The sequence below is a fragment of the Convolutriloba macropyga genome, chromosome 6 (assembly GCF_964194025.1).
Source record: "Convolutriloba macropyga chromosome 6, txConMacr16.3, whole genome shotgun sequence".
NCBI lineage: Eukaryota > Metazoa > Xenacoelomorpha > Acoela > Convolutidae > Convolutriloba > Convolutriloba macropyga.
The window spans coordinates 27448698-27472982 of NC_134473.1; the positions used below are offsets into that span (position 1 = coordinate 27448698).

At 37.0% G+C, this 24285-nt stretch overlaps 4 protein-coding genes and 1 pseudogene across 5 annotated transcripts in view; 3 read left to right on the forward strand and 2 right to left on the reverse strand.

Moving 5' to 3' along the window:
• LOC142340905 (mitochondrial dimethyladenosine transferase 1-like) overlaps positions 1–24285 on the reverse strand; it is a 498997-nt gene that overhangs the window by 238021 nt on the left and 236691 nt on the right. The window lies entirely within an intron of this gene.
• The window catches only part of LOC142340904 (guanine nucleotide-binding protein G(I)/G(S)/G(O) subunit gamma-12 pseudogene), a 407251-nt pseudogene that overhangs the window by 206001 nt on the left and 176965 nt on the right, over positions 1–24285 (reverse strand).
• Positions 1661–6417, forward strand: LOC142340902 (uncharacterized). Its single transcript, XM_075391673.1, has 2 exons — positions 1661–1917; positions 5864–6417. Exons 1-2 carry the CDS (start codon positions 1670–1672, stop codon positions 6324–6326), a joined length of 711 nt encoding a protein of 236 aa, XP_075247788.1. The 5' UTR covers positions 1661–1669; the 3' UTR covers positions 6327–6417.
• LOC142340903 (programmed cell death protein 5-like) lies at positions 10133–15224 on the forward strand. Its single transcript, XM_075391674.1, has 2 exons — positions 10133–10345; positions 14994–15224. Exons 1-2 carry the CDS (start codon positions 10179–10181, stop codon positions 15199–15201), a joined length of 375 nt encoding a protein of 124 aa, XP_075247789.1. The 5' UTR covers positions 10133–10178; the 3' UTR covers positions 15202–15224.
• Positions 15541–24285, forward strand: part of LOC142341603 (uncharacterized) — an 86457-nt gene continuing 77712 nt past the window's right edge. For both annotated transcript variants that reach the window (XM_075392686.1, XM_075392685.1), the window contains exons 1-2: positions 15541–17867; positions 18168–18238. In XM_075392686.1, the coding sequence (XP_075248801.1) occupies positions 15674–17867; positions 18168–18238 (2265 nt within the window). In that variant the 5' untranslated portion in view covers positions 15541–15673. The remainder of the gene's footprint in view (positions 17868–18167; positions 18239–24285) is intronic.

The following is a 24285-nucleotide window of genomic DNA, read 5'->3' on the forward strand; positions in this document are numbered from 1 at the left end:
AAATTGATGTTTCCCCCTTTTTATGATTATACTTTTGTCTTATCACCTAGTATCCTTTATGGCCGAATCATATGTTCCTGATGCGACATAAATGGACCTTTTTAAATTTTTGAATTATGTTCAGTGTTCATGACTTTTAAACTATTTGTTCTGGAAGTTTTTTAAATGTTTTTTTTGGGTTTTTTAGAGTATTTTTGTATTGTTCGTTGTCCTCTCATTTAGTCTCATTAGGGACAGGTCTTTTAGGTTGCCAACATGAACAGTTTTAATTGATTTAATTGTTTCTGTTCAAAGCTAATTCTTTCTGTGAGTTGACTTTCCTTGTTTTCAAGAAATTTTGTTCTTGATTCCCACCAGATTGTATTATGTACTAATTCTAAGGAAACGTAGTCTGTTTTTTCATAAACTTCTGGTTTAGAACATTGACTTCTGCTTTCGAATATTGGACTTTGACAGTAGCTTTGTTACCATTGCATATTAATTAGGAACTGCTCGTAATGCTCAATGTCAAGGGATTTTTGAACAGTGTTCTTCCCATAACAGTCACTCCCTGTCCAAAATACGGACACTTCACATCCTTCCCCCACCTCACCATACCCCCGCCACCTCAGCAGTCCCTCAACTACTCCGTAATCCCCGCCTATCGCCCCCTCCTCACTAACCAACATGTAACTCCTAATATTTTAGGATCTTTTCCGTTTGTGTCTCTCAGTATGTGCAACCCTCGCAGTTACAGAGCACGTGTCAGTACATATAGAATCATTGTTTAAGTATGGAACGTGCGTCTGGGGAGGCGCACATAATATGCAGCCACTAAGCTGGGGGGGGGGGGCAAAATGGAAAGGATCCTCGTTTTATTAAGGAGTTTTTTTTCTTTTTCGGACTTCTTCCGTTTGTTCCCCCCATTACTTTATACAACCTCCAGGTACAGAGCACGTGTCTTTACATAGTAAATCATTATGTAAAAATATAGCTTGTGCGTCGGGGGGGGGGGGTGCAAATAATATGCAATCACTAATCTGGGGAGGGCACAATTGGAAAAGATCTCTTTTTATGAGAGAGAGAGAGAGAGAGAGAGTTAATTTATCCTCGCTTGCAAAGTATAAATAAATAAATAAATAAAATAAATACAAAATAACAAAAATTAAATAAAATAGCACTATAGTTCTTATATAGTGCTATATAGTTCTTATATAGGTGAGGTAAATTTATAGATCATGATTGAACTTTTCGAGTCGTTTCCGATATTCTACCAGCTATATTTTTTGCAATTTTTAGCTTGAGCGATATTTGGTCTGGCCTATTTGACTTTTTGTCCTCCAAAACGGGATAAACAGGTGGCGCCCAAAGGGCATTAAGGTCTCTTAGAGCCTTTTAGTTCACTAGTCTCCAAGTATGCTATTCACAGAAACTTTTGGCGAAGTATACTCATGGTCTCATGGTGAGAAGGGCGGTTCTTAGATTTTGACTTCCCGTGGCCCCGTGTAGCCGAAGCCCCCATCCCGCCCGTTGCCCCCTTCCATCAATTCCCGAACCCTCCCCCCCCCCCCCCGTCTGCGCTCACCTCACGTCCCTTCATTAAGCTAAAGCTAGCCTCATTAAACCGTAGCTAGCTACCGACTGCACTGTATAAAAGCATTAAACGTGCGTGTTTTAGTTTCAGACGTAAATGGGTAGAAGGAGAACCTCTTCATCGAGCCGAAGCAGGTCTAGGTCTGCCTCTAGAGACCGTCACAGAAAGAGAGACTCAAAGCAGGACAGCAGAAGCAAACGGAAGAGGTCTCGTAGTCGCAATAAAGGAAAGAAGCACGATTCTCATTCTAGTAAGCACAAGAAAGATAACCGAAGACGCAGAAGTCGTTCTAGGCGCAGAAGCACTAGTCACTCGAGTGATGATAGACACAAATCACGGTCTAGGTAAAGTTTGCTGATGCTTTAACTGTATACCTGAATGGAAGTGATTTTGTTGTTTTAGAAGTTTTTCTTACTCAGGCCTTTGACATGAAACTAAGAAATGATCAACGTGAGATGATATCAGCGAATTGTTTTGCGGAAGCTAATAAAGGTTTTGTATTGATAATCCCACTTCATCGGCAATGTAATAATTCAAATGGTCATCTCTTCATTGTTTAGCCATTATTATTTGGATTTTCATTTTTGTCTCACTTTGTTACTTTTTTTTGTGTATTAATAGCCGCGATGGCTGACTTTATTGAATATTGGCCTTCTCTTAGATTTTGCGACACAAGATGCACAATTTTTGCTGCGCAAAATATTTTTTGTTCATGCGCTGCGTTGTGCAAATGACTTCTTGATTTTGAATAGTTTTTTTTGAAGCTTGGTGCCGTTTTGTGGATAATTGTTTTTCGCCGATTTGGCTCAATTTTTTTAAGTTATAAAATAAATTTGTTTTCAAGTAAGTTGGTTTTGCTGTACAAATCAGGCCGTATATAGAACCGTCACTTACTTGATAGGTCATCAAAAGGTCCGATGATCCTAGTGAAGTGATGCCAGTAGCAGTACTAAGAAACTTTAAAAAAAGATAGTCAAATGCTTAGGGTGCAAGGGAGTAAAACAATGGTCACCTTAATACCTTAATCAAACCTATTGTTTTTGATTCCTAGCATAATTGTCTTTAAAGCTATACTGATAATGTTTCGATTCGTGTTTACTCAAAATATGTACGTCTGAAATGAAATGGTGGATAAATTTCAAGATAAAGCTCAACAATTTTTTTAAATTAGTACTCCAAGTAGTTTAGGGTTACATCCACTAACCACATTTGTGGTCGTCAACTTTTCCACGTTTTTTGGCTTAATTGAGTTAATTTCTCTTTCTGTTATTATTAGCTGCGAAGCGATAGCGGCTATTATTGGGGACATCGTCTTTTTTTTAATTCGTCGTCTCCATCGATGATTCTTACGACCTGAATTCTTGGAATTGACTTTTTCAATGACTTTAGTGACCTCTACATCGTTGCAGTTAAAATTTTTGTGACGTCATTTCTGCTAATAGGTCAATTGCGTGACTTACCTAACTCAAAAAATTGACTTCTGAGCTTACTTATGGAACTTCAATTTTTATGAAATTTTACTTGTTAAAGATCAATAGTTTGCATCTAAGTAGTGCATATATGCCCTAGTTCTTGAGTATTGGTCTTGAGTTTTTGATTTCAAATATCAATTTTGTAAAAGCTCTTTTAGGTTTTTTCATTATAGAACGTATGTGTCATAAATTTAACAGCCCGCGCGCGAATCTAACCCAAAAAGTCCAGTGGTCTGTTAAAGGGCTGGTGGTCGATCTTGGTCTCTTATTTCTTTAGTTGTTTCAATTCATGGAAGGCCACAAGCATCTATTTCGTCTATTTTCCGGCAATCTGACGGCTATGTTAAGATATTTTAGACTACCTATTTTGTATTCCGATCTAAGTACCTGTGTTAATTTTTAACCAATTTAAAAATGCGCAAATCTTTGATCGAAGGGAACTTTTACTTTTCTCGTTTTTGCAATGTTCATTCCGTTTTCTTTTAGTGAAGTTGATTCTAGCTATTTGTTTTCTTTCTAACGGGTGAAGTGTTTTCTTGCTACTAGTTTCATATACTAAAACGCCAAAGCTTAGTTGGGTTTTTGTAAACTTAAAGTTATAATAAGGTTATAAGCTGTGCAGTTGTTAAAATTCGTTTCAACTTCTAAATCAAACCTGAACCTTTACAGTTTCTACCATATTTTTGAAATATGCCGATTAAAATTAGTTATTCATCAATTCGTATTCCAGTGTACGGTAGGGACGTTTTCTGACTGATCGCTCCGTTTTTCATTTTTAACTCTGATCGAAATTTTTCCATTTGCTTTCAATTTCTTTAGGTGCTTTATTTGTAAATTGGTGGCCAGTTATTTTTGCAAGAGTTAGTCGACAACAGATTCTAGTGGCCTGGTAAATTGTTTTGGCGTGAATACACATTTTGCTTGTTAAGGTCGTCATCAGCGAACAATGCAGCTCTTGAGTAACTGCAAAAGTCCAGAATATCGTTTATATAAGCTAGAAAGTGAAGGGGTCCTAGCAGAAAGTGAAGTGGTCTTAGCCTGCGGCACTCCATATCCTATTAGTTAGAGTTCCTACCTGACTTCTACTGATCTCACATTTTATTGTCTGTCTTTCAAATAGTATTTCGGTAAACTTTGTTCAGGTCCTCTTATACCTAAGTTTTCTAGCTTTTCGAGAGCAAATTTCGTTCAATTTTGTCAAATGCTTTATTCAGATTTATGAAGACAGCTCTTTTGTTGAATCCAATTTCCCAGTTTTTTTCTGATAGCATCGACAAACTTTACCAATTCTTCAGTTGTCCCTTTCTTGGGTCGAAAACCAAATTTATTTTTATTGAGCAAATGAAATTTATTGAGGAATGTGTGGTCATTCGTTTACAGACGACCCTCTCTATGGTTTCGACAATCGTTGGTAATAAACTGATTGGCCTGTACTTCTCTGCTTTGTCAGCATTTCCGCCCCTTTGTTTTGAAATACAACTGATGTTTGAAACATTTTGCGAAATTTGCAAGAGTGTTTTGTCAGTACTCATTTTGGAAATTTTGTCCTTAACACCTGACCCATTTTTCGTTTTTGGTCAAAGTTTCAAATGCATTGCGGGAAAATCTGAAAACCGTGCAAAAATAGTTAAGGTGGAAAATGAAGAATTTGTTTGGTTGAGATATGTTTTTGGTGAATTTAAGTTTTTGAGTGATACCTTACTAATGTTATTGGGTCTTTAAATTTTGTCGCTGTTTGAAATTTTTCCCTTGTGAAATCTGTTTTTTGGCGTTTTATGACGATTTTTTTTTAAAGTCTTTCTCATCGGTTTGCTCGGTTTATTAGAATAAGCTTATTCACTTATTTTGGCGTAGTTTTGTCTTGTCGATAATTCTATTTTTAGGAGCTATTTGCTTCAGAATTATTGAGAATTCTTCTGACCCGAGAATTATCGATCGGAGGAAAATATGGGATGTATCATTTGATGGATCTGACAGCATAGAATGCTTCCGCAAGAAGGATTTCTGAAAGTGCATTTTTTGGGACAACTAGGTTAGGCAAAACGATATTCTCATGATTTCAACAGAAAAAGATTTAGTTTCCAAAATAATTGGCTGCGTTATGATAATAATAATAACAGCTTCCCATTTACTAGATTAGATTAGATATTTATGAAACCTGGTCGACTGGTAAAACACGAGGCAAGTAAGGTACTTGCAACTACATCTACACCTTTTTTTCCCGATGAAATTGAAGGCCTTTGCAATTCGACTGGATTTCAAATGTGGTTGTAACCTAGGTAGAATTTTACAAGATCAGAAAAATTTTTAAGATTTCAAATTTCGTCTCCTTAATGGTAATTCTAGATGTTCAAAGAGCGCATGTTTTATAATTCTTTACAGTGGCTAATAATGAGGGGTTTCAAACTACAGCTACGGAACTTAACGACTTTGAAACAACTTACTTTTTACAAAAGTTTTGCGAACTTTCAAGTTTTACCCTGCTTTCTGCTGTATTTGTTTTCTTTTCATAAGTTAATTGATGCTTCGAAAGCCATATAGTAAGAATATCAAACGGTTTGTTTTTTATGATTGTTATGAAGTTGCCGTTGGTAGATGTCAGTTTTGATTACTTGGCAACTGCTTATTTTCGATAAAATAATTGAACTTCTTAATTTAAACACATGGTCACTTATTGAGGGTTTTTCAATACCTTGTCATTTCATGGTTAAATGGATAGAGATATAGTTCACTTGCACGTTTTGTTTTGGCTGGTAAAATCAAGGTTTGAGGTGTTCGAAGAATTGATTGAAAATTTATTGAATCATCATCTCTTCAGGCGTTCATCAGTCTCCAAAAGGTCTTCCAAGACTGAGAGCAGAACAACTAGTCCTAAAATTTCAGCGTCAGAAAAGCTGAAACAAGATGTCATTTCGATTTTGAAGAAGAAGGAACCAAAAGAAGACTCTGATGTGGAAGAGGTCAAGCCATCTGTTGCTGCGCTCGATAACATCAACTCGGATACGTTTAAACAGCGTCAGTTTAAGTCAACAGCTAACAAGCAGAGCAAAAGCTACAATAGTACGTCCAACATTGCCTCCAGAGGGCTATCGGCTCTTAATCCAACTTTGGCTGCTTTAAACTCGAATAGATACCGTAAACAGAAGGATCTCCAGGAATTGTCAATTTTCAATGATAAATTTTTTATGGATGAAGATGAGAAGATAGCGAATTGGATGAAAAAATTGACAGAGTACAGAAGTGCATTTGTGAAGCTGAGAAAGCCGGTTGTTGATGCATGATTTTCTTTTGTTGCTTTGATGTTGGTTTAGACGTTGTTTATTATTTCCATTATTTTTATACTGGCCAGTTTAATAGACTATCCTTTCTCCAGAGGTATTTTTTCATAGGAGTGTAGAAATAATTTTAACACTGAACATGTCACCTTGGTTTAAATCATTTTAGCTTAATAGATAATTTAGATTATTATAAATTTTTAGATTAATATAAATTAAATGTAAGTTAAAAGTTGCTTTGAGTCACGGAGTTGACTGCGATTTTGGAATCAGTTAGTATAATCATTTCGATAGTGTGTTTCAAGGAACTAGAACCAATGTGTCCGTGCAAAGGTACTGCTTTGTCTTGCCTTATAGTAAAGGGTTAGTTATTTTAAAGTTTAAATAAGATAACTAAGCTATTAGTTATGACTGTTTGTATTTCACAGAAAACTTTAGAGAGACACTTCAGCTAACATCCCTTGCCTTTGTAGCAAATTGAGTAGTTTCTCTCATTTTCTCGACAAATTTATTTGATTATATTGCTTAAAATTGACCGAGGTTTTTATAACTCTTAGTACCGGGCGACATCTAGAATTACTACTGCATAATCGAAAATAATGGGCCCAAAGAAAGAGGCAAAGGATGAAGAGGGTAGAACTCACCGCAGTTGGTAATAAAATCAAACTAATGAACACCTACATACCACCTTCGTCTAGCTGTTATGCAGGATACAAAACATCTGTCAGTAAACTACTAGAGTTAGATGACTCTATTATTGTCGGTGATTTCCGTGCTCATAACCCTTTATGGCACTCGAAACTAACTGGAATACACAAGAGAAAACTATATTGTAAGTGAAGTAGACCTCTCTATCATGTAGTACTCAACGATAAGGACAGCACAAGAGTAACTAATTCTTGTTAAAGCTCCCCGGACATCAGTCTCGCCAGCTCTACAACAGCAATGAACGTCGATTGGCGCACGGAGTAAGCATTAGGCTCGGACCATTTACCAATAAATCTATCCATCACCTGTGACTTCATCACACACAACACCACAGATTTCAACTTCCGCAAAGCTGACTGGTCATGTTTTCAAGACGACATTGAACTAAAACTGATGAAACAACAGAGGCCAACAAATGTCTACCATGTGGAAAAAATGAAGGAAAGTAATCGATGCAGCGGCTGGCAGGCATATGCCACAAGGAAGAATTAAAACAACGGTTGCCAATTTTCCCAGCAAAGTATTAAAGATTTCTGAAAAGAGTTTCAAGTCAAAGAAAACATCCAGGGGACCCAAAGATAACACAACTAAAGCTTGAAATAAACAAACTTCTTCGAAGTCAAAAGCGCAAAAAATGGATCGAGTTTTTACAAACACTTGCAGAGGTAACTGCTATAATTTTGGGAGCACAGTAAAAGTTCTTTTGTCAAGTAACTCAACCGCCTACAAAAAGAGCCACATACTGTAACGTTAAGACGACTAAACCTCACCATGACCCAAGGAAATGCGCAAACAAGTTAAACCAACAATACACTCCACACACCAAGAAAAATGAAAAACAGAAATAGACTATGAATAATAAGGAAACTGGAGATAGAGGGCAGAACGTGTAAAGGTAACACAGTGCACAGTGAAAGAAGCTAGCAGACACCAAGAAAAGTAAGGCAAGCCCCAGATATAATAGCGCCAATCCACCTACACCATCGAGGTCCCATGGCACTCAGATACCTCACTGACACCATAAACTTTTCTGTAAGTAGTGCATAGTCCCGTACATCTGGAAAGTTGGCAGGGTTGCACCCCTACTTACGCCGTGAAAACCATAGAGGAATCTAAAAGGTTCAGATAAATTGCACTCCTCTCCCCCTTGCGGAACTAACAGACAAACTTTTACTGCTAAAAGACTTTATAAGACTATCCACCAAAAGAATATCAGCGCGGCTTTCGACGTGATTACTCCACAACGATAGCTCTCCAAATTGTCACCAACGATAAACAAAGGCTTTTATCTAAAACTTTGCAACCGCTCTCTTCTAGTAGCCTTAGATCTCACTTCCTCTTTCAACACGGTTGATCAGCACCGACTACTAAGAGACAGATTCGAGACACCACTACCAAATAGCACAAAAAGATGGTTAGCCTCATACTTACAGGGCAGGTGTTCTTACATAGAATATAACAAAAAATCATTATGTAAATATCAAACAGGATGTTAAAGGTGGTGTATTATCGCCCAAACTCTTCAACATCTACACGAGCAAGCTGCTTCCCCCAAAAGGAAAAATATCACGTCTTACATTGATATAATTTTACTAAATCTCATCCACTGGTTGAAAAATTATGTGCGATGATAACTTGCTACCTATTTATTTTGCCTGACTGGCTAGATTCAAAGAAAACGCAAGCTATCAGCTGAGAAATCCAGTGCAACTTTGTTCACAACCTGAAGCAAGGAGGCCAAGCTTGATCCACACCTCGCTATCAACAGTACACCAATACGAGTAAAGTACTTGGTGTCATCTTCTTTGGTATGCTCAATTTTGAAGAACACGTAAGGAGCACTAAAGAGAAACTACAAAAGCGCAATAACATATTGAAAAGGATTGCTGGTAGCGACTGGGGCTGCACAAAAGAGACACTCATTGACCTGCAAAGCTATCGACTGGAGCGTTCTGAACTACAGTGCTCCCATTTGGAACCACCTGCAAACACAAGAAAACGTTGCTTTCGACACAATTACTGGCTCTGTAAAAATTTCTGACCTGAATGACTTACACAATGAGGGTGAAATGCTGCCTGTTAAAGCCCTCACCGAAATGTTAGCAGAGCAATTGTGAGCCGGCAGTTATCATTGCCACGTGCTGATCATAAAACATTCTCCTCAACCAGTTTTTGTCCCACGAGACCGACCCTAAACAATACTTAGAGGGACCACGTGAAACAACACACAAACTACAAAGAGCATTTAAATTGCAAGGAATACAAAACTATGCTCAAAGTATCCGTCGAAACACAGTCCAGACTCAAAGACAGCAAGCCACTAGGCTCGCCTCCAACAACGATAGCAGAAGAACAAACGCTACCACTAATTGCACGTATCCGACTAACCTAACAGGAAACTGGATATTGCCCCCTGCTAAACTCTTACTTGAATATGATCTGTTATAATGTCCGTAATCACCGTTGTCCCAATTGTGAAGTATCACCACGTGATGGAAACCACATTTTCAACTGCAGTAAGAACAGCACGGACCTGAAAGTGATTGACTTGTGGGAAAGACCAATAGAGGTAGCTAAGTGGCTGGACTAAATACCATCAGTCCAAGTCGACCACACTGCACATAACAATCTGCCTTCCTTGCCACCTTTCCTTCGCTGTTGACGATGCGCCTCGGGGACCGCCTAACGCTGGGACCGCTTGTTCACCATGGCGTAAATGCAGAAAGGTCGCCGCACCACAAACAAGTTGTAGATAGGCAGTCACACTGCTACTAATATGTGTATTATTATTATGATACAAATGCAACTGAGGTACAAGTTAGAAATGGCTATAAGTGTCGGTATCCCGCCAAAATTACCTGCGAATTGCAGCTCTGTGTGACAGCTATAACCACGACAACATTTAGAAATACTGAACATAAGCTGATTTTATTGCTGATATTGCTAGGCAAACAACAAGTGTATACAAGCATGAATAAATATTTTCTTTTGAACGACTCAAACGCATAAGGCTATCAATTTTTCTACATTTCAGTATTTCGATAATTGGTTGCAATATCTTTGAGGCTAGGGATAACTTTGCGAAATCACAGGCGCTCCAGCCTCCTTGTTGGGAGTAGCCAAAGAAAAACTTTTTCAGATGTTAGTAAAATGAACACAAAAGGGGATGTGAGTGGAGGTGGGAATGCAATGGCGGCTGCTGCCAAACAACAACAACAAATGGAGCAGATGGAGAGAAAACAGCAACAGAAAGAAGCTTACGAAGAGGCGAGGCAAACATTGCTACACAATGCCTTAGACCAGAACGCCTTAGCCAGGTACGCTCATGTCGTTCTGAAAAAGATCGGCAGAAGAGAGGGGTGTAGATCGGGTTTTACGATTGAAAGAATATGAAGTGAATTGATGCTTCAGAAATTGAGTGAAGATTTTGCTTCGACCTGAGGACTGCAATTATATCAGTAATTAAATTTTTCATTGTCTTTGGCGTGAGTTCGTTTATTGATAGCCGCGAAAAGATAGCGGCTATTATTGGGGACATCGTGTTTTTTTTACAATTCAAAGAATTGGAATTGTATTGGGCCGCTGTCTTTTTACGACTCGAAGAGGAGCATTGGAGAAGTCCTTTTTAATCAATTTTATTGGAGTGTATTTTGAAGCAGGAAACACGTGAAAAAATTTGGAGTGATTTTGTTGCTGGACAAAATGAAGAGTAGAGCGAAAAGAGATTGGTTTTTTTGTTCTTATTGCTGTTTTCTAGAGAGCGATAAATTGAGGCGTGAAAAATAAATTCTGTAACCGAGCGAAATCTTTTGTTCACGTGCGGCATTTTAAAAGTTTTTTTCAATTTTTTTTTGGTTGTGATTTTGTCTTAATTTCAGGCTAGTTATGGTAGTGGCTTGAAGGTTTCTGGAAACTCATATGCATTTATTTTATACTAATTCGGAGGTTTTTCGTGTATCTTGATGAATTCTGGGCTAACTTTTGTTTCTTAGCCTTTTATCACTTGCCTATTGTTTTCCAAGCATATTTATACCCTATTGGCTGAAAGGAATTTTTCTTTGGATTTATGTGCTTTTGTAATATAAAATTTTGTTTGAAAGTTATATAAAAGTTGTTTGAAAGAGCTTATTTTTTCATGATTTGGCTTCAAGTATTTTTAAAGGAAAATTCTCATAAGTGGTTTTCGTAGGCACTAGTTGTTTTGATGGCAGAGATAGAGGGATCTCAATTTATGTCAAAAATGGATTCGATTTTTATCATATTTTAATAGATTTGATTTTCTTGCTTATACTTTTTTGTTTTGCGGTTTTTTTTTCAAGATAATCATTAATTAAAGGAGGCACGTTTTGTCTGATGAGTATTTGGATGGCGTTTCAGTGGATTTCCACTTCGAGTCGTGTACACTCATAGTCACTTCTAGGTTTATTTTTTAAGTAGTCAATGAGAATTCCTTGAACTGTACGCCAGGACTGTTCCTGCTAAGTTTTTTAATTCGTCTCATTCAATGATTCTTGCGATTATTGAATTTTTCTATTTCACTGACTTCTATTAAAAAGTTATTATTATTATTATTATTAATAAAAAAATTATTATTATTATTATTATCATCATCATCATTATTAGTATTATTTAAAAAAGACAAACGAACTCCTAACTAGTAAACATCCAAAAATACCGACCGCATCAAATTGTCGCCGTAAAAAAACAAATTATCAAGTTAATTTATATCAAGCAAACTTTTATGGGATGTGCGAAACAAAAGTGTCTACCAAAAACTACAACACTAAATTTTGCAGCTTATACAGAAAATATTCTGCCCGTCAAACCTAAAGCGATAAGAACAGGTGTAGAGGATAGATCAAATTAGGAAATCAATAGGTTTATGGTTTTTGTTTCAAGATAATCATAAATTAGAGGAGGCACGTTTTGTCTGATGAGTAATTGGATGACGTTCAAGTGGATTTCCACTTCGAGTCGTGTACACTCATAGTTCATTCTACGTCTATTTTTTTGTGTAGTCAGTGAGTCTTCCTTGAATTGTACGCCAGGACTTTTCCTGCTAAGTTTTTTAATTCGTGGTCTCATTCGATGATTCTAGCGACTATTGAATTTTTCAATTTCACTGACTTCTACTGCTTTGCATATAAAATTTGTGTGCTTGACGTAATTTGAGCTTTAGGTCAATTGCGTGACTTACCTCACTCAAAAAATGACTTCTGAACTCAACTCACTTAATGAACTTTATATTTTGTGAACATTTTTTTAAAGATTAATATTGTGCATAATGATTACTAGTGTGCATCTAAGTAGTGTCAAACGTATATGCCCTAATTCATGAGTATTAGAGTCTTGAGTTTTTGATTTCTAATATTAATTTTGAAAAGCTCTATTAGGGCTTTCCTTATAGAGTATATTTTTTCTTTTGTTGTTTCATTTCGATGGAAGGCCACAGGCGTCTATCGCGGCTATTTTCCGGCAATCTCCCGGGTTTGTTTTGCATTTATTGAAGTTTTTGTCAATTATTGTAAACATTTGTGGCTTTTCTATGCACATTTCTTGCTTGACCGTTTCGCTAGAGAATATTCCTCTGCTCGCTTTGAGTTGACTTTTCGGGTGACTTTTAAATACTCTCGAAAGAAGTTTGAAACAATTAATATAAACGTGTCTTTTCTGATTGCACGTTATTGCAGTCCTCCCATACAACCTTCACAATCCTACCTCTTCCATCGCTTGACCCCCACTCCCCTACTCCCACTTAATGTGAGCATCCCTATGCCCCAGCTGGCTACTACCGAAGTCAACGACAAACCTCGAATTTCATGTTAAATTCCATGAGATTCGATGAATCATAGAATTGTTCAAATACTACTTGCGTTACTTAGATAAATTCATCAAATTAGGTCAAATTTTGTATATTAGTGGAAAAGCGGCATGGGAAGTTCAATACAAACTGTTTTGAGGTTTGAGTCGGGAGAATGGCTTTCAAACTACCGACGAACAGCTGACTTTGGGTCTTCAATGTCTTTCCCCTATTAAATCTGTTCGGGGTCAAAATTTGTTCCGGGAAACGCGTGCGTGAACAAAATCGAAACATTTTTATCTCAAACTCGTCAAGGGACTAAACGTGCATAAAGGAAAGGATTCAACAGGAAAAACAAACAGAACTAAAACTGTTGAACATAGCCGCAAATTGCCGCAAAACAGCCGCGATAGACGCTTGTGGCCTTCCATGGAATTGAAACAACTAAAGAAATAATATACAGATTGACCACCAGTCTTTTAATAGATCACTGGACTTTTTGGATTAGATTAGGAATGTCATTGTTATGAGGCACATACGCTCTGTAAGGAGGAAACCCTAATAGAGCTTTTCAAAATTAATAATAGAAAATAAAAACTCATGAGTATTACAGTCTTAATACTCATGAGTTAGGGCATATATAACGTATATGCCCTAACTCATGAGTATTACAGTCTTAATACTCATGAGTTAGGGCATATACGTTTGACACTACTTAGATGCACACTAATAATCTTTATGCACACTATTAGTCTTTAACCAGAAATTGTTCACAAAATATAAATTTCATTAAGTGAGTTGAGTTCAGACGTCATTTTTTGAGTGAGGTAAGTCACGCAATTGACCTAAAGCTCAAATTACGTCAAGCACACAAATTTTAACTGCAAAGCAGTAGAAGTCAGTGAAATTGAAAAATTCAATAGTCGCAAGAATCATCGAATGAGACGACGAATTAAAAAACTTAGCAGGAAAAGTCCTGGCGTACAATTCAAGGAATACTCATTGACTACACACAAAATAGACCTAGAATGGACTACGAGTGTACAAGACTCGAAGTGGAAATCCACTTGAACGTCATCCAATTACTCATCAGACAAAACGTGCCTCCTCTAATTTATGATTATCTTGAAACAAAAACCATAAACCTATTGATTTCCTAATTTGATCTATCCTCTACACCTGTTCTTATCGTTTTAGGTTTGACGGGTAGAATATTTTCTGTATAAGCTGCAAAATTTAGTCTTGTAGTTTTTGGTAGACACTTTTTTTTCGCACATCCCATAAAAGTTTGCTTGATATAAATTTACTTGATAATTTGTTTTTTTACGGCGACAATTTGATGCGGTCGGTATTTTTGGATGTTTAATAGTTAGGAGTTCGTTTGTCTTTTTTTAAATAATACTAATAATGATGATGATGATGATGATGATGATGATGATGATGATGATAATAATAATAATAATAATAATAATAATAATAATAATAATAATAATAATAATAATAATAATTTTTCTACTTTTCGTTCTCAAAAGGGGATGCAGATAATTCCCGGAAGGCATTAAGTTGCTGACTAGCTCTCTTAGAGTTGTACTAGTCTTCAAAAGTACAATGCGCCAAAGCTGCTCAGAAGACATAAATTATAAAAAATCATGGTGCAAAGGGCCATTTGCACCCCCTCACTCCATCCGCAAACCCCTCCCCTATTGTAACCCCTGCCTAATGCTAGCCTCCCTGAGCACAAGCTGGCTACTAATCACTTGCGGGTCGTTTGAGAGGAATTCGCTCGATGGTTGTCGGCTATGTTTCGGAAATTTGGCCCCTCATCTTGTTCCAACCAACCCTCCATTGCCCCCTCAACCCTTTCATCAAACCAGTGAGGCTAACTTCCTTAAGTTTGACCTACCTATTACCGAAGGCAAATGATCGTACTTCGTTAGAGAGCAATTTGTCCGCTATTAGTCGGTTATCTTTTATCTTTTTTAATTTTGGATCGTTTCCGTTTGTGCCCCCCCCCCCCCGTACGTTATGCGCCCCCAGTTACAGAGCACGTGCCATTGTATAGTAAATTATCATGTAAAGATATGGCACGTGCGTCTGGGGGGTGCAAATAATATGAGCCCACTAAGCTTGGGGGGGCACAAACGGAAAAGATCCTAAATTTTTAGATATAACAGTATCCTCATGACGAAACCCGAGTATGCTCAAAAACTGGAACCGTTCATCATTCGGGCGGGACAGTCCGGTCAACAGATTAGCGATGCACAATTTAAACAACTCCTAGAACAGTTCAGTCAGCAAGCTAAGCCCAAAAGTTCCAAAGTTAATTTCCAAAGGAGGCGAGTAGATTCAGATGACGACGATGATGATTTTTGATTTTAATTGACCTATTTCTGCCACTTCTTTTGAAATCGTATCTGCGTTCAATGGGTTATGATGTGATATAATGTGCAAGTGTGATTTAAAAATTGATCGGTAAAAATTGCCGTCTTTGTTCATTGTTCGGCTTGAAGCACGGTCTGAGTAAAGCTAGACGTTTAAAGTTTTGAATTATTTCATGTACGTTGCTAGACATCTTAGCAGCTAAAATCAGAGCTCGCAAAATGTACTAAAGAGTTTAGAATCGTTTAATATTAAAGGATATGACCGACAAATCCAAAGTTTGTACTTTATTCATGTGTGTAAGTAGTACCTCTGAGTTTCAATTTCAGATAATTTGATCAGCTCTGAACGCTGAAATGAGCTTTGTTTGTTGAAAGCATTTGAGGTGCTACGTGTTCAACCGATTTGTACTAAGTCTGTGTCAAATTTGCTCCGTGCAAACTTAACCAACTGAAATCTCATCGTAATGGCCGAAACTGGCGATTCTACTGCAAACGAGCCCAATCTACAGAATTGCCATGAACCAAAATTGACCGGGGAAGACTCTGCAAAGGAAGATCCGCTGCTATGTGTTGATGTTGACCACGAATCTCAATTGAACAAAGAGGAGGGATCATTAGAGGGGCACCCAGAAAATAGCCAGATTTCAAAATTGGGTGAAAGTTCCGAAAAGGAAGGATTGGAGCAGATTCCTGAAGCTGCAGAGACACCAAAGATAGCTTCAGAAAATTACATTGATCAAAAATCAGAAATTGACTCTCAAAATGGACACGAAACGAAATCGGATGATGCCAGTTTTGAAAATGAGGACCAACAAGTGCCGGACAACATAAAAAGAGCTAACATTGAGGAAAAGGAGGAAAAAATCACTGAACCAACGAGCGAGAGTGAAAATCAAGAAAGTTTACATTTAGAAATTGTAGAGCAATCTACTGAAGAAACCGAAATTAACTCTCAGGTAAATGAAACAACTGAAAGTGATATGTATACTGGAAGTTCAATGACTGGAGACACCACTTCGCAAATGATAACAGCACGAGAAAACAATTCGGAGGAAAGGGAAAGTAACACAGTTTTAGTTGAAGTTAGTGCTACCAATACAGAAGAGACTTTACAGTCAACTGAAAACGAGGGTGTAAGTGAAGCTAACACTGTTGCAGAGAAATCTACAGAAAATGGAGGAACTAGCTCTTTTGATTTAAGCCTCGTACACGCTGGTGCTGAAACAAATAGTAGTTCTATTGTTGGAGAGGGTTTGCAAATCAAGGATTACGAAATGCCGCCTGTTCCAGAAATATCAGATAGTAGTCAGGCGTCTGAAAACATTGACAATAGTTCGTTTCTGAACATTTCAGAAGCAACTGGTTCTTCAACTTCCGACCAATCTGCTACAAGTTTTGGAGTTCTAACTACAAACGATGATTCGGCCTCCAATGTGTGCGAAAAGTCAGACAGCAATTTACCATATTTGGAAAGTGCTAGTTTGCCGAGCAATTCGGAAGTGAGCTCTTCATCTGCTCTTGACGTTGCTGAGAACATGAGTGAGTCTTCCAAGGGTACAAACCTGGAATTGAGTGCTGAGAGATTTGCAGCAATGGAAGAAAGTTCAACTGCGAGCGTTGACCAGCCTCGTGATGTTGACAGTTGTTCTACTGACTTCGAAAGTTGCTCTTACTTAGAAGAGCCGATGGTCCCGAATTCAGGTGTTTCAACAAATCCTTCTGAAAACCAGGTTTTGCCAAGCGATCAGAGCAAGTATGAAACTGAGGATTCACGCAACGCAGTGTCTAGTGGTCCTTGTATGTCATCTTCGGTAAATTTGACGACCGAAAGTTTCACGGAGGCGACAAGCGATGATTTTAACAGCAATGATCATTCCAAAAGCGAAGCCAGCTTCGCCGTATCTACAGCTACAGAAGATGCTAATTCCAATATCTCAAACGGTGCTATTGAAAAAGTAAACGGTGCAGCTGGTGATTTGGAAGAAATGCCTTATAACGAAGAGGATACCAGAAAAGTTAATGAACTGTACAAACAGATTAAATTCCAGAATGAGGTCCAAATTAAAGATATAGAAGACGCAAATGTTAACGATATCGAACCGACCAATGAGAATGAAAATGTTGAAGATGAAAATGACGTCGTTGTTTCTGATGTCAGAGATGCCGACATTCAGTCGCAGCTTCTGAAACGAACCGAATCGTGTCTAACTGATGTGACTATGAGTAATCTCTCGACTTGTGTTAATTATTCGGCATCAGACGCCGGAGATGTCGATGATTTGCTAGCCAATGAAAGCGAGTTGTCTAATGATGCTATTGTGCAGGATGTCGAATCTGGACTATCCGGTCGTTCAGAAGGTGACGTTGAGCAGCCGCGAATGGATCCAGTTAAAGATACGAACTCTTCAGATAACCAGGAGCAAACAGAAACGGACCAAGCACAGGGGGATGTTGACAGAGCAGATGTTTCAAATAAAGAAGAGGAAACAACACACGAGTCTCCCAATAAAGATGTTGACTTAAGTGGTGGAAGCACTTTGGTGGATTCGGAGTACGTTCCGCATCACGAGACGGATGAAGAAGTTGCGGACAGTGGAGATGTTCAAGATAAAGAAGTAGATGAGCAGAACAATAACAGTTGCAATCTTGTCGGCGAAGGTAATAACTTTACTTTTATATAAATCTCGACAATGATTGTTATACAGGAGTTTCAACCTCGTTTCTCAACATCATTTAAAATGTCAATGCTCAGACAAACAAGTCTGAAAGAAAGTAGTCGAAAACCGTTCGTCTTTTAGCTACAGTCGAAACTCTATGATGGACGACTCATAACGGAAAAAAATTTTACTATGCTGTTTTATATGTTAAAGCAAACATTAATTGTTTGTGAACGTTTTGAGTGTTTGAATCTTCTTCGTTTGCATTCGATACTGAATTAATCTACTAATTTTGATTCAGGCAACGAGAAGGAAAGCGTGGAACCACCAGCTTGGGACGATATTTTGGGCACGGGTTGTCTACGTCGAAAGGTAAGGTTTTTTATCTCCGAAATTTTTTCTTTAAACATTTTGTTGCAAACTATAAAAATAATAGTTTTGGTAAAGTTTCATGGCGTGACTTCAAATTTTCCTGATTTCTATAAAGCAATAATTAATAAAATAAAAATTTTAGATTTGTCCCAATTCGTAATAATCATAAGTGTAATTTCTCTTTATCCTTAATGATTGTAAACGTGCATTGTCTCTTTTGAAATAATAATTTTGTAATATTGTATAAATTACTCATCTGATAATAACTGTAAAATACACTGCATGGAACTTTACACAAGTCTGTAAATACTCAGATAATTCAGTGTTTCTTTTTTCATTTCCCTTGTCTACTTCCCGATACAGAAACCATAATATCCTCTTATCTAACATCCATTCGATTTGCTATTGTGGTTACATCGATGTGCAAGTTTTGTTATTACCTATTGTCATTTTCGATAGATGTTGATTTGATGTCGGTTCTTTTGTGTGTTCCTTTTTTTCGATACTTTAACTGGCTTTAATATCATGTTTACAACCTGCTTCAGGTATTGCTCCTGAGTAACAGGTATTGCAAAAACTTCAATCCATTATGCGGTCATTTCAATTGCTCGCGAACGAAGTTTGAAGCAATTATTGTAAACGTGTGTGTATCCTGTATGCAAAATTATTGCTTGACCATTTTTGCGCTTTTCATCGCAAATATTCTTTGACTTCTTAAGTGACCTTTTTACGCTTCTCTGCTTTATTTTTGAGTGATCTCATTTGCTCCCACTCCGAAGTAAAGTAAAAGCGATTGTAGCAGAGGAGCCTTCAAGGGCGTGAAAGCCGAGTGATGAATGCTTCTGTTAAGATGTTGGTCGGGAGGTTTTCGCGCCCATTAAAAAATATATAGGCACTTGAATTAAATTGTCATAACGAATTGCTCAGCTCCTTGTATTTTTATTTTGTCTCTTCAGTTTTAGACGAGCATGAATTTATCATAGAATTTTGGGCGAGCATGAGTTGGTCATAGATTTTTGTCATTTGTATCTTGGGTGAGTCCATGGTGCCTAGGTGCCTAGAGCATGAATTAACTGTTTTTGGAGTTCAAGGGGTTTTGAGCATTTGGTTTTCAAAAACAGTCGGGCAATTTTGGGAACATATCCGTTATTTATTTTGTGAGATTTATCATCAACTATTTATCAATGATCTGTTTTTTTTTACTTTATTTGTTTTTTGTGAACCCTCAATGTTTGTAATAAGGTTATTTTAACTTTTCGCCAATCTATATAAATTTGCAAGTTTTGGAACATTTTCGCCAATTGTACTACCTTGATCATTTGCAGTTCTAAGTGATGTTAAATACTTAACGATTAAGGTAAGTTATCAAAACAGTTATTGTGCTTCCCTATGCTATGGCAAACGAGTGCACCAGAGATCTGTTGGCTTGTTCGGCACATAATTAGTTTTGTGCTATTTTTAACGGTTATATAGCAATATACCCAATTCCATTCTACCCAATCCAAAATCCCCAATATGCTTATACCAATGCCATAATACCCAATTGTAATAATAACAGTAATTACTTTGATGCCAAATTTGATAAACAATGCTCGTTTTATGTTCGAAGGGAAATCGGTAAATTGTTTTTGGGTAAACAATGAACAAATCAAGGCATATTGATATCATTCATGATAACAAGCAAGACGGTGATAACATTTGCACACAAAATCTCAAAAGAAAACAATAAATTTCAGTGACTATTAGCTGCCGTCGGTCTGTCAGAGGCTATTGTTTAAGCGCTCTCCTTTTTATAATCCAAATAATTTGCGTTGCATTGATGCTCTGTCTTTTTTGAATATGTTCACAAATTTTCCCCTGACTTCAAAAAGATACAGATAAAACCTAGTGGGCAATAAGTTTCATTAGCGGTCCTAAGCTGGCTTTAATAGTGGTTTGTGCTAAAGATGCTGGGAAGGCCTCAATGTGAAAAGGTCTGCCTTTTGAGGTTCTTAAGCCCAAAGCTCATATGTTTTTGCTGTTTTTTAGTTTTGTTGAATGAGTTAAATTGACGTCCGTTTTTTTAAAATTTTTTTTTCGCCTTTGTTTGTCTCTTATTCATCGAAGCAGTTTGTTGCTATTCTGGTGTTTTTTCTGTAGAATTGGCAAAACAGAATTTGGTTTTGAAGTCAGGTATTAGGAAGTTATTAAAATTCAATAATGTATGTATTTTTTTAGGTCTTTTGATTTTTGTATCTTTTTCAGATTTTCTTAGTTCAAGTCGTCAATAAAACGTTTCCTGAGCTTGGTACTTCATTTTTGCTTCGGTTTTGACTGCTTGGCTGTTGTTTTGAAGATATTGATTCCAAGAAGCTCTAGCAAATCCTCAGTTCTTAGCTAATTTTTTTTTTCAAATTTGTTTCCTTGCATCCTCTTCTCTGTTATATGTCCGGCAGGTTTTTTTAATGCCAACGGGTATCTTTTTCTCTAAAATTTTTTAATGAAAACTTGTATTGAACACTTGTATTTAAATGCTGTTGGTCGGCTGCTCAAGTTGGGGATTTTTTGTTTTTTTTTAATAGCCGCACAGCGATAGCTGGGGCTATTATTGGCCTTCTCTTGGTTTTTTTTATTTCGCCGTCATGATTTTTGTTACGACCATATGACGTCACAGCCACTTTTTGTTCATTCGTTCATGCAATTTCAACTGAATTGCATGCGTGACGTCATTTTTCGCTCTTAGTGGAGCGAGTTTTTTTGTTCATTCGCGTGATTAATTTTTTGGTCACACTTGACTTACCTCACTCTCAAAATTGACTTCCTCACTTTGAAATTGACTTTTATTTATTAATAGCCGCACAGCGATAGCTGGGGCTATTATTGGCCTTCTCTTGGTTTTTTACAATTCAAAGAATTTGAATTGTATTGGGGCGCTGTCTTTTTTTTTTAAGATCTGTTCACACATTTTCATGATTTTTGAAGTCAAATTGGAGTGGTGATTTTGGTCACGCCGAAACAGGAAATGGAGCGAAAAAGCGAGTGGTTTTGCGGCGTGAAATTTTTTCGCTCTGGTTTTAAAGTAGATTGAGAAAACGGTGGTTGAACAAAAATTCGCTTTCTCGCTAGTGGTTTTTTGTTCACTTGCGGCAATTTCACTTTGACTTTTACTATTTTTGCGATTTTTTGGATTGGATTTTTTCTAAATGGTTTTCCAAATCCATTCATAGTCCGTTCTTGGTCTAGTTTTCTGTTTAGTCAATGAAAATTCTTTGAATTGTACGTCAGGACTTGTCCTGCTATGTTTTTTATTTCGTCGTCATGATTTTTGTTACGACCATATGACGTCACAGCCACTTTTTGTTCATTCGTTCATGCAATTTCAACTGAATTGCATGCGTGACGTCATTTTTCGCTCTTAGTGGAGCGAGTTTTTTTGTTCATTCGCGTGATTAAATTTTTGGTCACACTTGACTTACCTCACTCTCAAAAATGACTTCCTCACTTTGAAATTGACTTTTATTTACTTTAATTCAAAGAGATAAGGTCAAATGGGTGTGTGTCACTCTAATTGAAGGTTATTTGAGATCAGCTAATTGAGGCAGCAATAACTTATACAGATTTTTAATCAAAATATAACAGATCAGCCTTCAATGAAATTTTTTTGGTCTTTTTTACTGTTTTTTTAGACTGCCGATCTACAAATCTATTGCGGCTATTTTCTGGCAATCTGCCAGCTATGTTTTTAATTCAAAGAGATAAGGTCAAATGGGTGTGTGTCACTCTAAATGAAGGTTATTTGAGATCAGCTAAAAGAGGCAGCAATAAACTATACAGATTTTTAATCAAAATATATCAGATCAGCCTTCAATGAAATGACAAATTTTTTTGGTCTGTCTTTTTTACCCTTTTTTTTGAGACTGCCGATCTACAAATCTATTGCGGCTATTTTCTGGCAATCTGCCAGCTATGTTTTTCATTTTCGTATTGTATTATATTTCAGGATTTGAACTTCTATGTTTTTTTAAATAATCGAATCTAATAAAGCCCTAGGGCACTAAGACCCGATGTTCAACGACAATGTTTGAAGTTGTCTAAGTTCCTTAGAGTAGACTGCTATTTGCTGTTACTATTACGCTTATAGTTCTTTAACTTAAAATTTGAATTCCTTAGATTTATCAACTACAATGAAACTGCGGATCAAATTAGAGCATTTTTGACTTGGACAAAATTTAGACTCCAATTTTTCTCGATCATTTTCTAATTTTTCAGTCCCAACGTCGGGCAGTGGAGTTGACGGTGGCCTTTACCAGCAATTGGCCGGGTATGTTTGAAGTTCCGCTTTAAGGTAAACCGTTTTTAGGTTAAGCCATTTTTTTGGTCAAACTGCATTTTAGGTCAAATTTATTTGAAACGTTTCACTTGGAAAAAAATTCAATGTAAAATTTAAAGTAATTCCGAAGCAGAATTAGCCATGTGGTTAATGCATGCAAAAATTTTCGAGATGACAATTATTTTTGCACATGTTTATTGGAATTTGGTATTTTTGCATCGGGTATTTTCCACATCCGATAAAATGGAATTGGATATTTTGGCATTGGGTATTTTGGTATTGGGTATATTGTCCTGACATTTTTGACCTACTTTTTTAAAATAAAGTATTCATTGCAGGAAATTGGGTGCAGCTTATCAGCTTATAAATTGCTCTCGATTGAATTTGGAGAATTGTAGTGTAGACTTGTGTGGCTAAAATTTCTCTAGGCAGTTTTTGAAATTATCAAATTTGGCTGGGCTGCTACAGATCACACAATACGGGATCTCTTTATGTATGCCAGTCAAACTTGACAAAAGATATAACAAATCGAAGGCAAAGATATATGCCTAAGACCTGTCTGTGCTATAAGTCTCAATTTAAAGTAGTTGGGGGGCTGAAAAGTTCAATTAATTAAATAGATAGTTTAAATGAACAAGCTTACACTGAGTAGTATTAAACCGGGTTGAGCTGTTACTCGATTGTGTTGTTGTTAAATGATTGTGTCGTTGAAAACTTCTTCCAGTTGATTTCTCACAAGTATGTTCTGTTGGAAAATTTGCAAAGTTGGAAATCTTTACTAAAATTTCTGTTTAAATTTAGGAATTTATTTTGCAAGAAAAATGAAGCAGTTGTCTGCTGCTCGTCGCTGGCTCTGTTATTTGTCTCTCTAATTTTATTCCGTCCCACTTCGCTGAGAGAAACAATTAATTCCTCTCAGCTCCGTTTGGGCCGATAGGGAGCGAATCACAAACTCACGTTCATAGTGAGGTGCTTCTTAATTTTCCTATTGGCCGAGAAGGCAAGAGAATTAACTCTTTTTTATCTCACGGAAAAATTATTGAAACTCCAAAAAATAATAAAAATCTAAAAAGCTGAGAGCATCAATTATTGATTTCGTGGGCGCCTGTTTTCTGCTTTTCCCCTCTTCTAAAACCGCAACAATTATGGTTTTCTTGGGGGCTTTTTATGAGACTCTATTGTCTTTTCCCCTGAAGCAATCTGCTTCATCTTTATTGAACTTGGGGGGAAAGATCTGCATTGCAACTGTCAAAAGCAGAAGTAATTTAAATCAAAAGAAACTGTGGTTTTACAGGCCGCCTACGTTCAACAATGTACATTTTCTATCCTGGATATAAGCGAGGAGATCCAGGCCTAAAGTTGTGTTATTTAAATAAGTCGAACTGAGTTGTTTAAATACTTGTGTACTGGTAGTCTTAACAAGCGTTAGTTTATTTAGCGCGCGGCGAAAGAATGGTTAATTAGCGCCTAAATACGTTCGCTCTAATGCGGGATTAATTATCCGTTCATTTGTAACGGCTCTCGTAATACTACAGCTCACCCCGATTTTTAAGATAGAAAAGAAAATGATTAAAAAAAAGAAATATATTGCATCGTATATAATTTTATTGCGCTTGAGACATATAAATGAGTTACTACAAGTTCAGACAGTTATGAAATTAATCGCAAAGGGCGATAATGGTATGCTATAAAATTAATCGCAAAGGGCGATAATGTTGTGCTGTATTATTCGAAAAAT

What these genes read in the sequence shown, in the direction of transcription:
- LOC142340903 (XM_075391674.1), top strand. Translation starts at nt 10,179, where the DNA reads ATGAACACAAAAGGGGATGTGAGTGGAGGTGGGAATGCAATGGCGGCT. An exon ending in GACCAGAACGCCTTAGCCAG is followed by an intron (nt 10,346 to 14,993) that starts GTACGCTCATGT and finishes CTAAATTTTTAG; the next exon opens with ATATAACAGTATCCTCATGA.
- LOC142340902 (XM_075391673.1), top strand. Translation starts at nt 1,670, where the DNA reads ATGGGTAGAAGGAGAACCTCTTCATCGAGCCGAAGCAGGTCTAGGTCT. An exon ending in AGACACAAATCACGGTCTAG is followed by an intron (nt 1,918 to 5,863) that starts GTAAAGTTTGCT and finishes TCATCTCTTCAG; the next exon opens with GCGTTCATCAGTCTCCAAAA.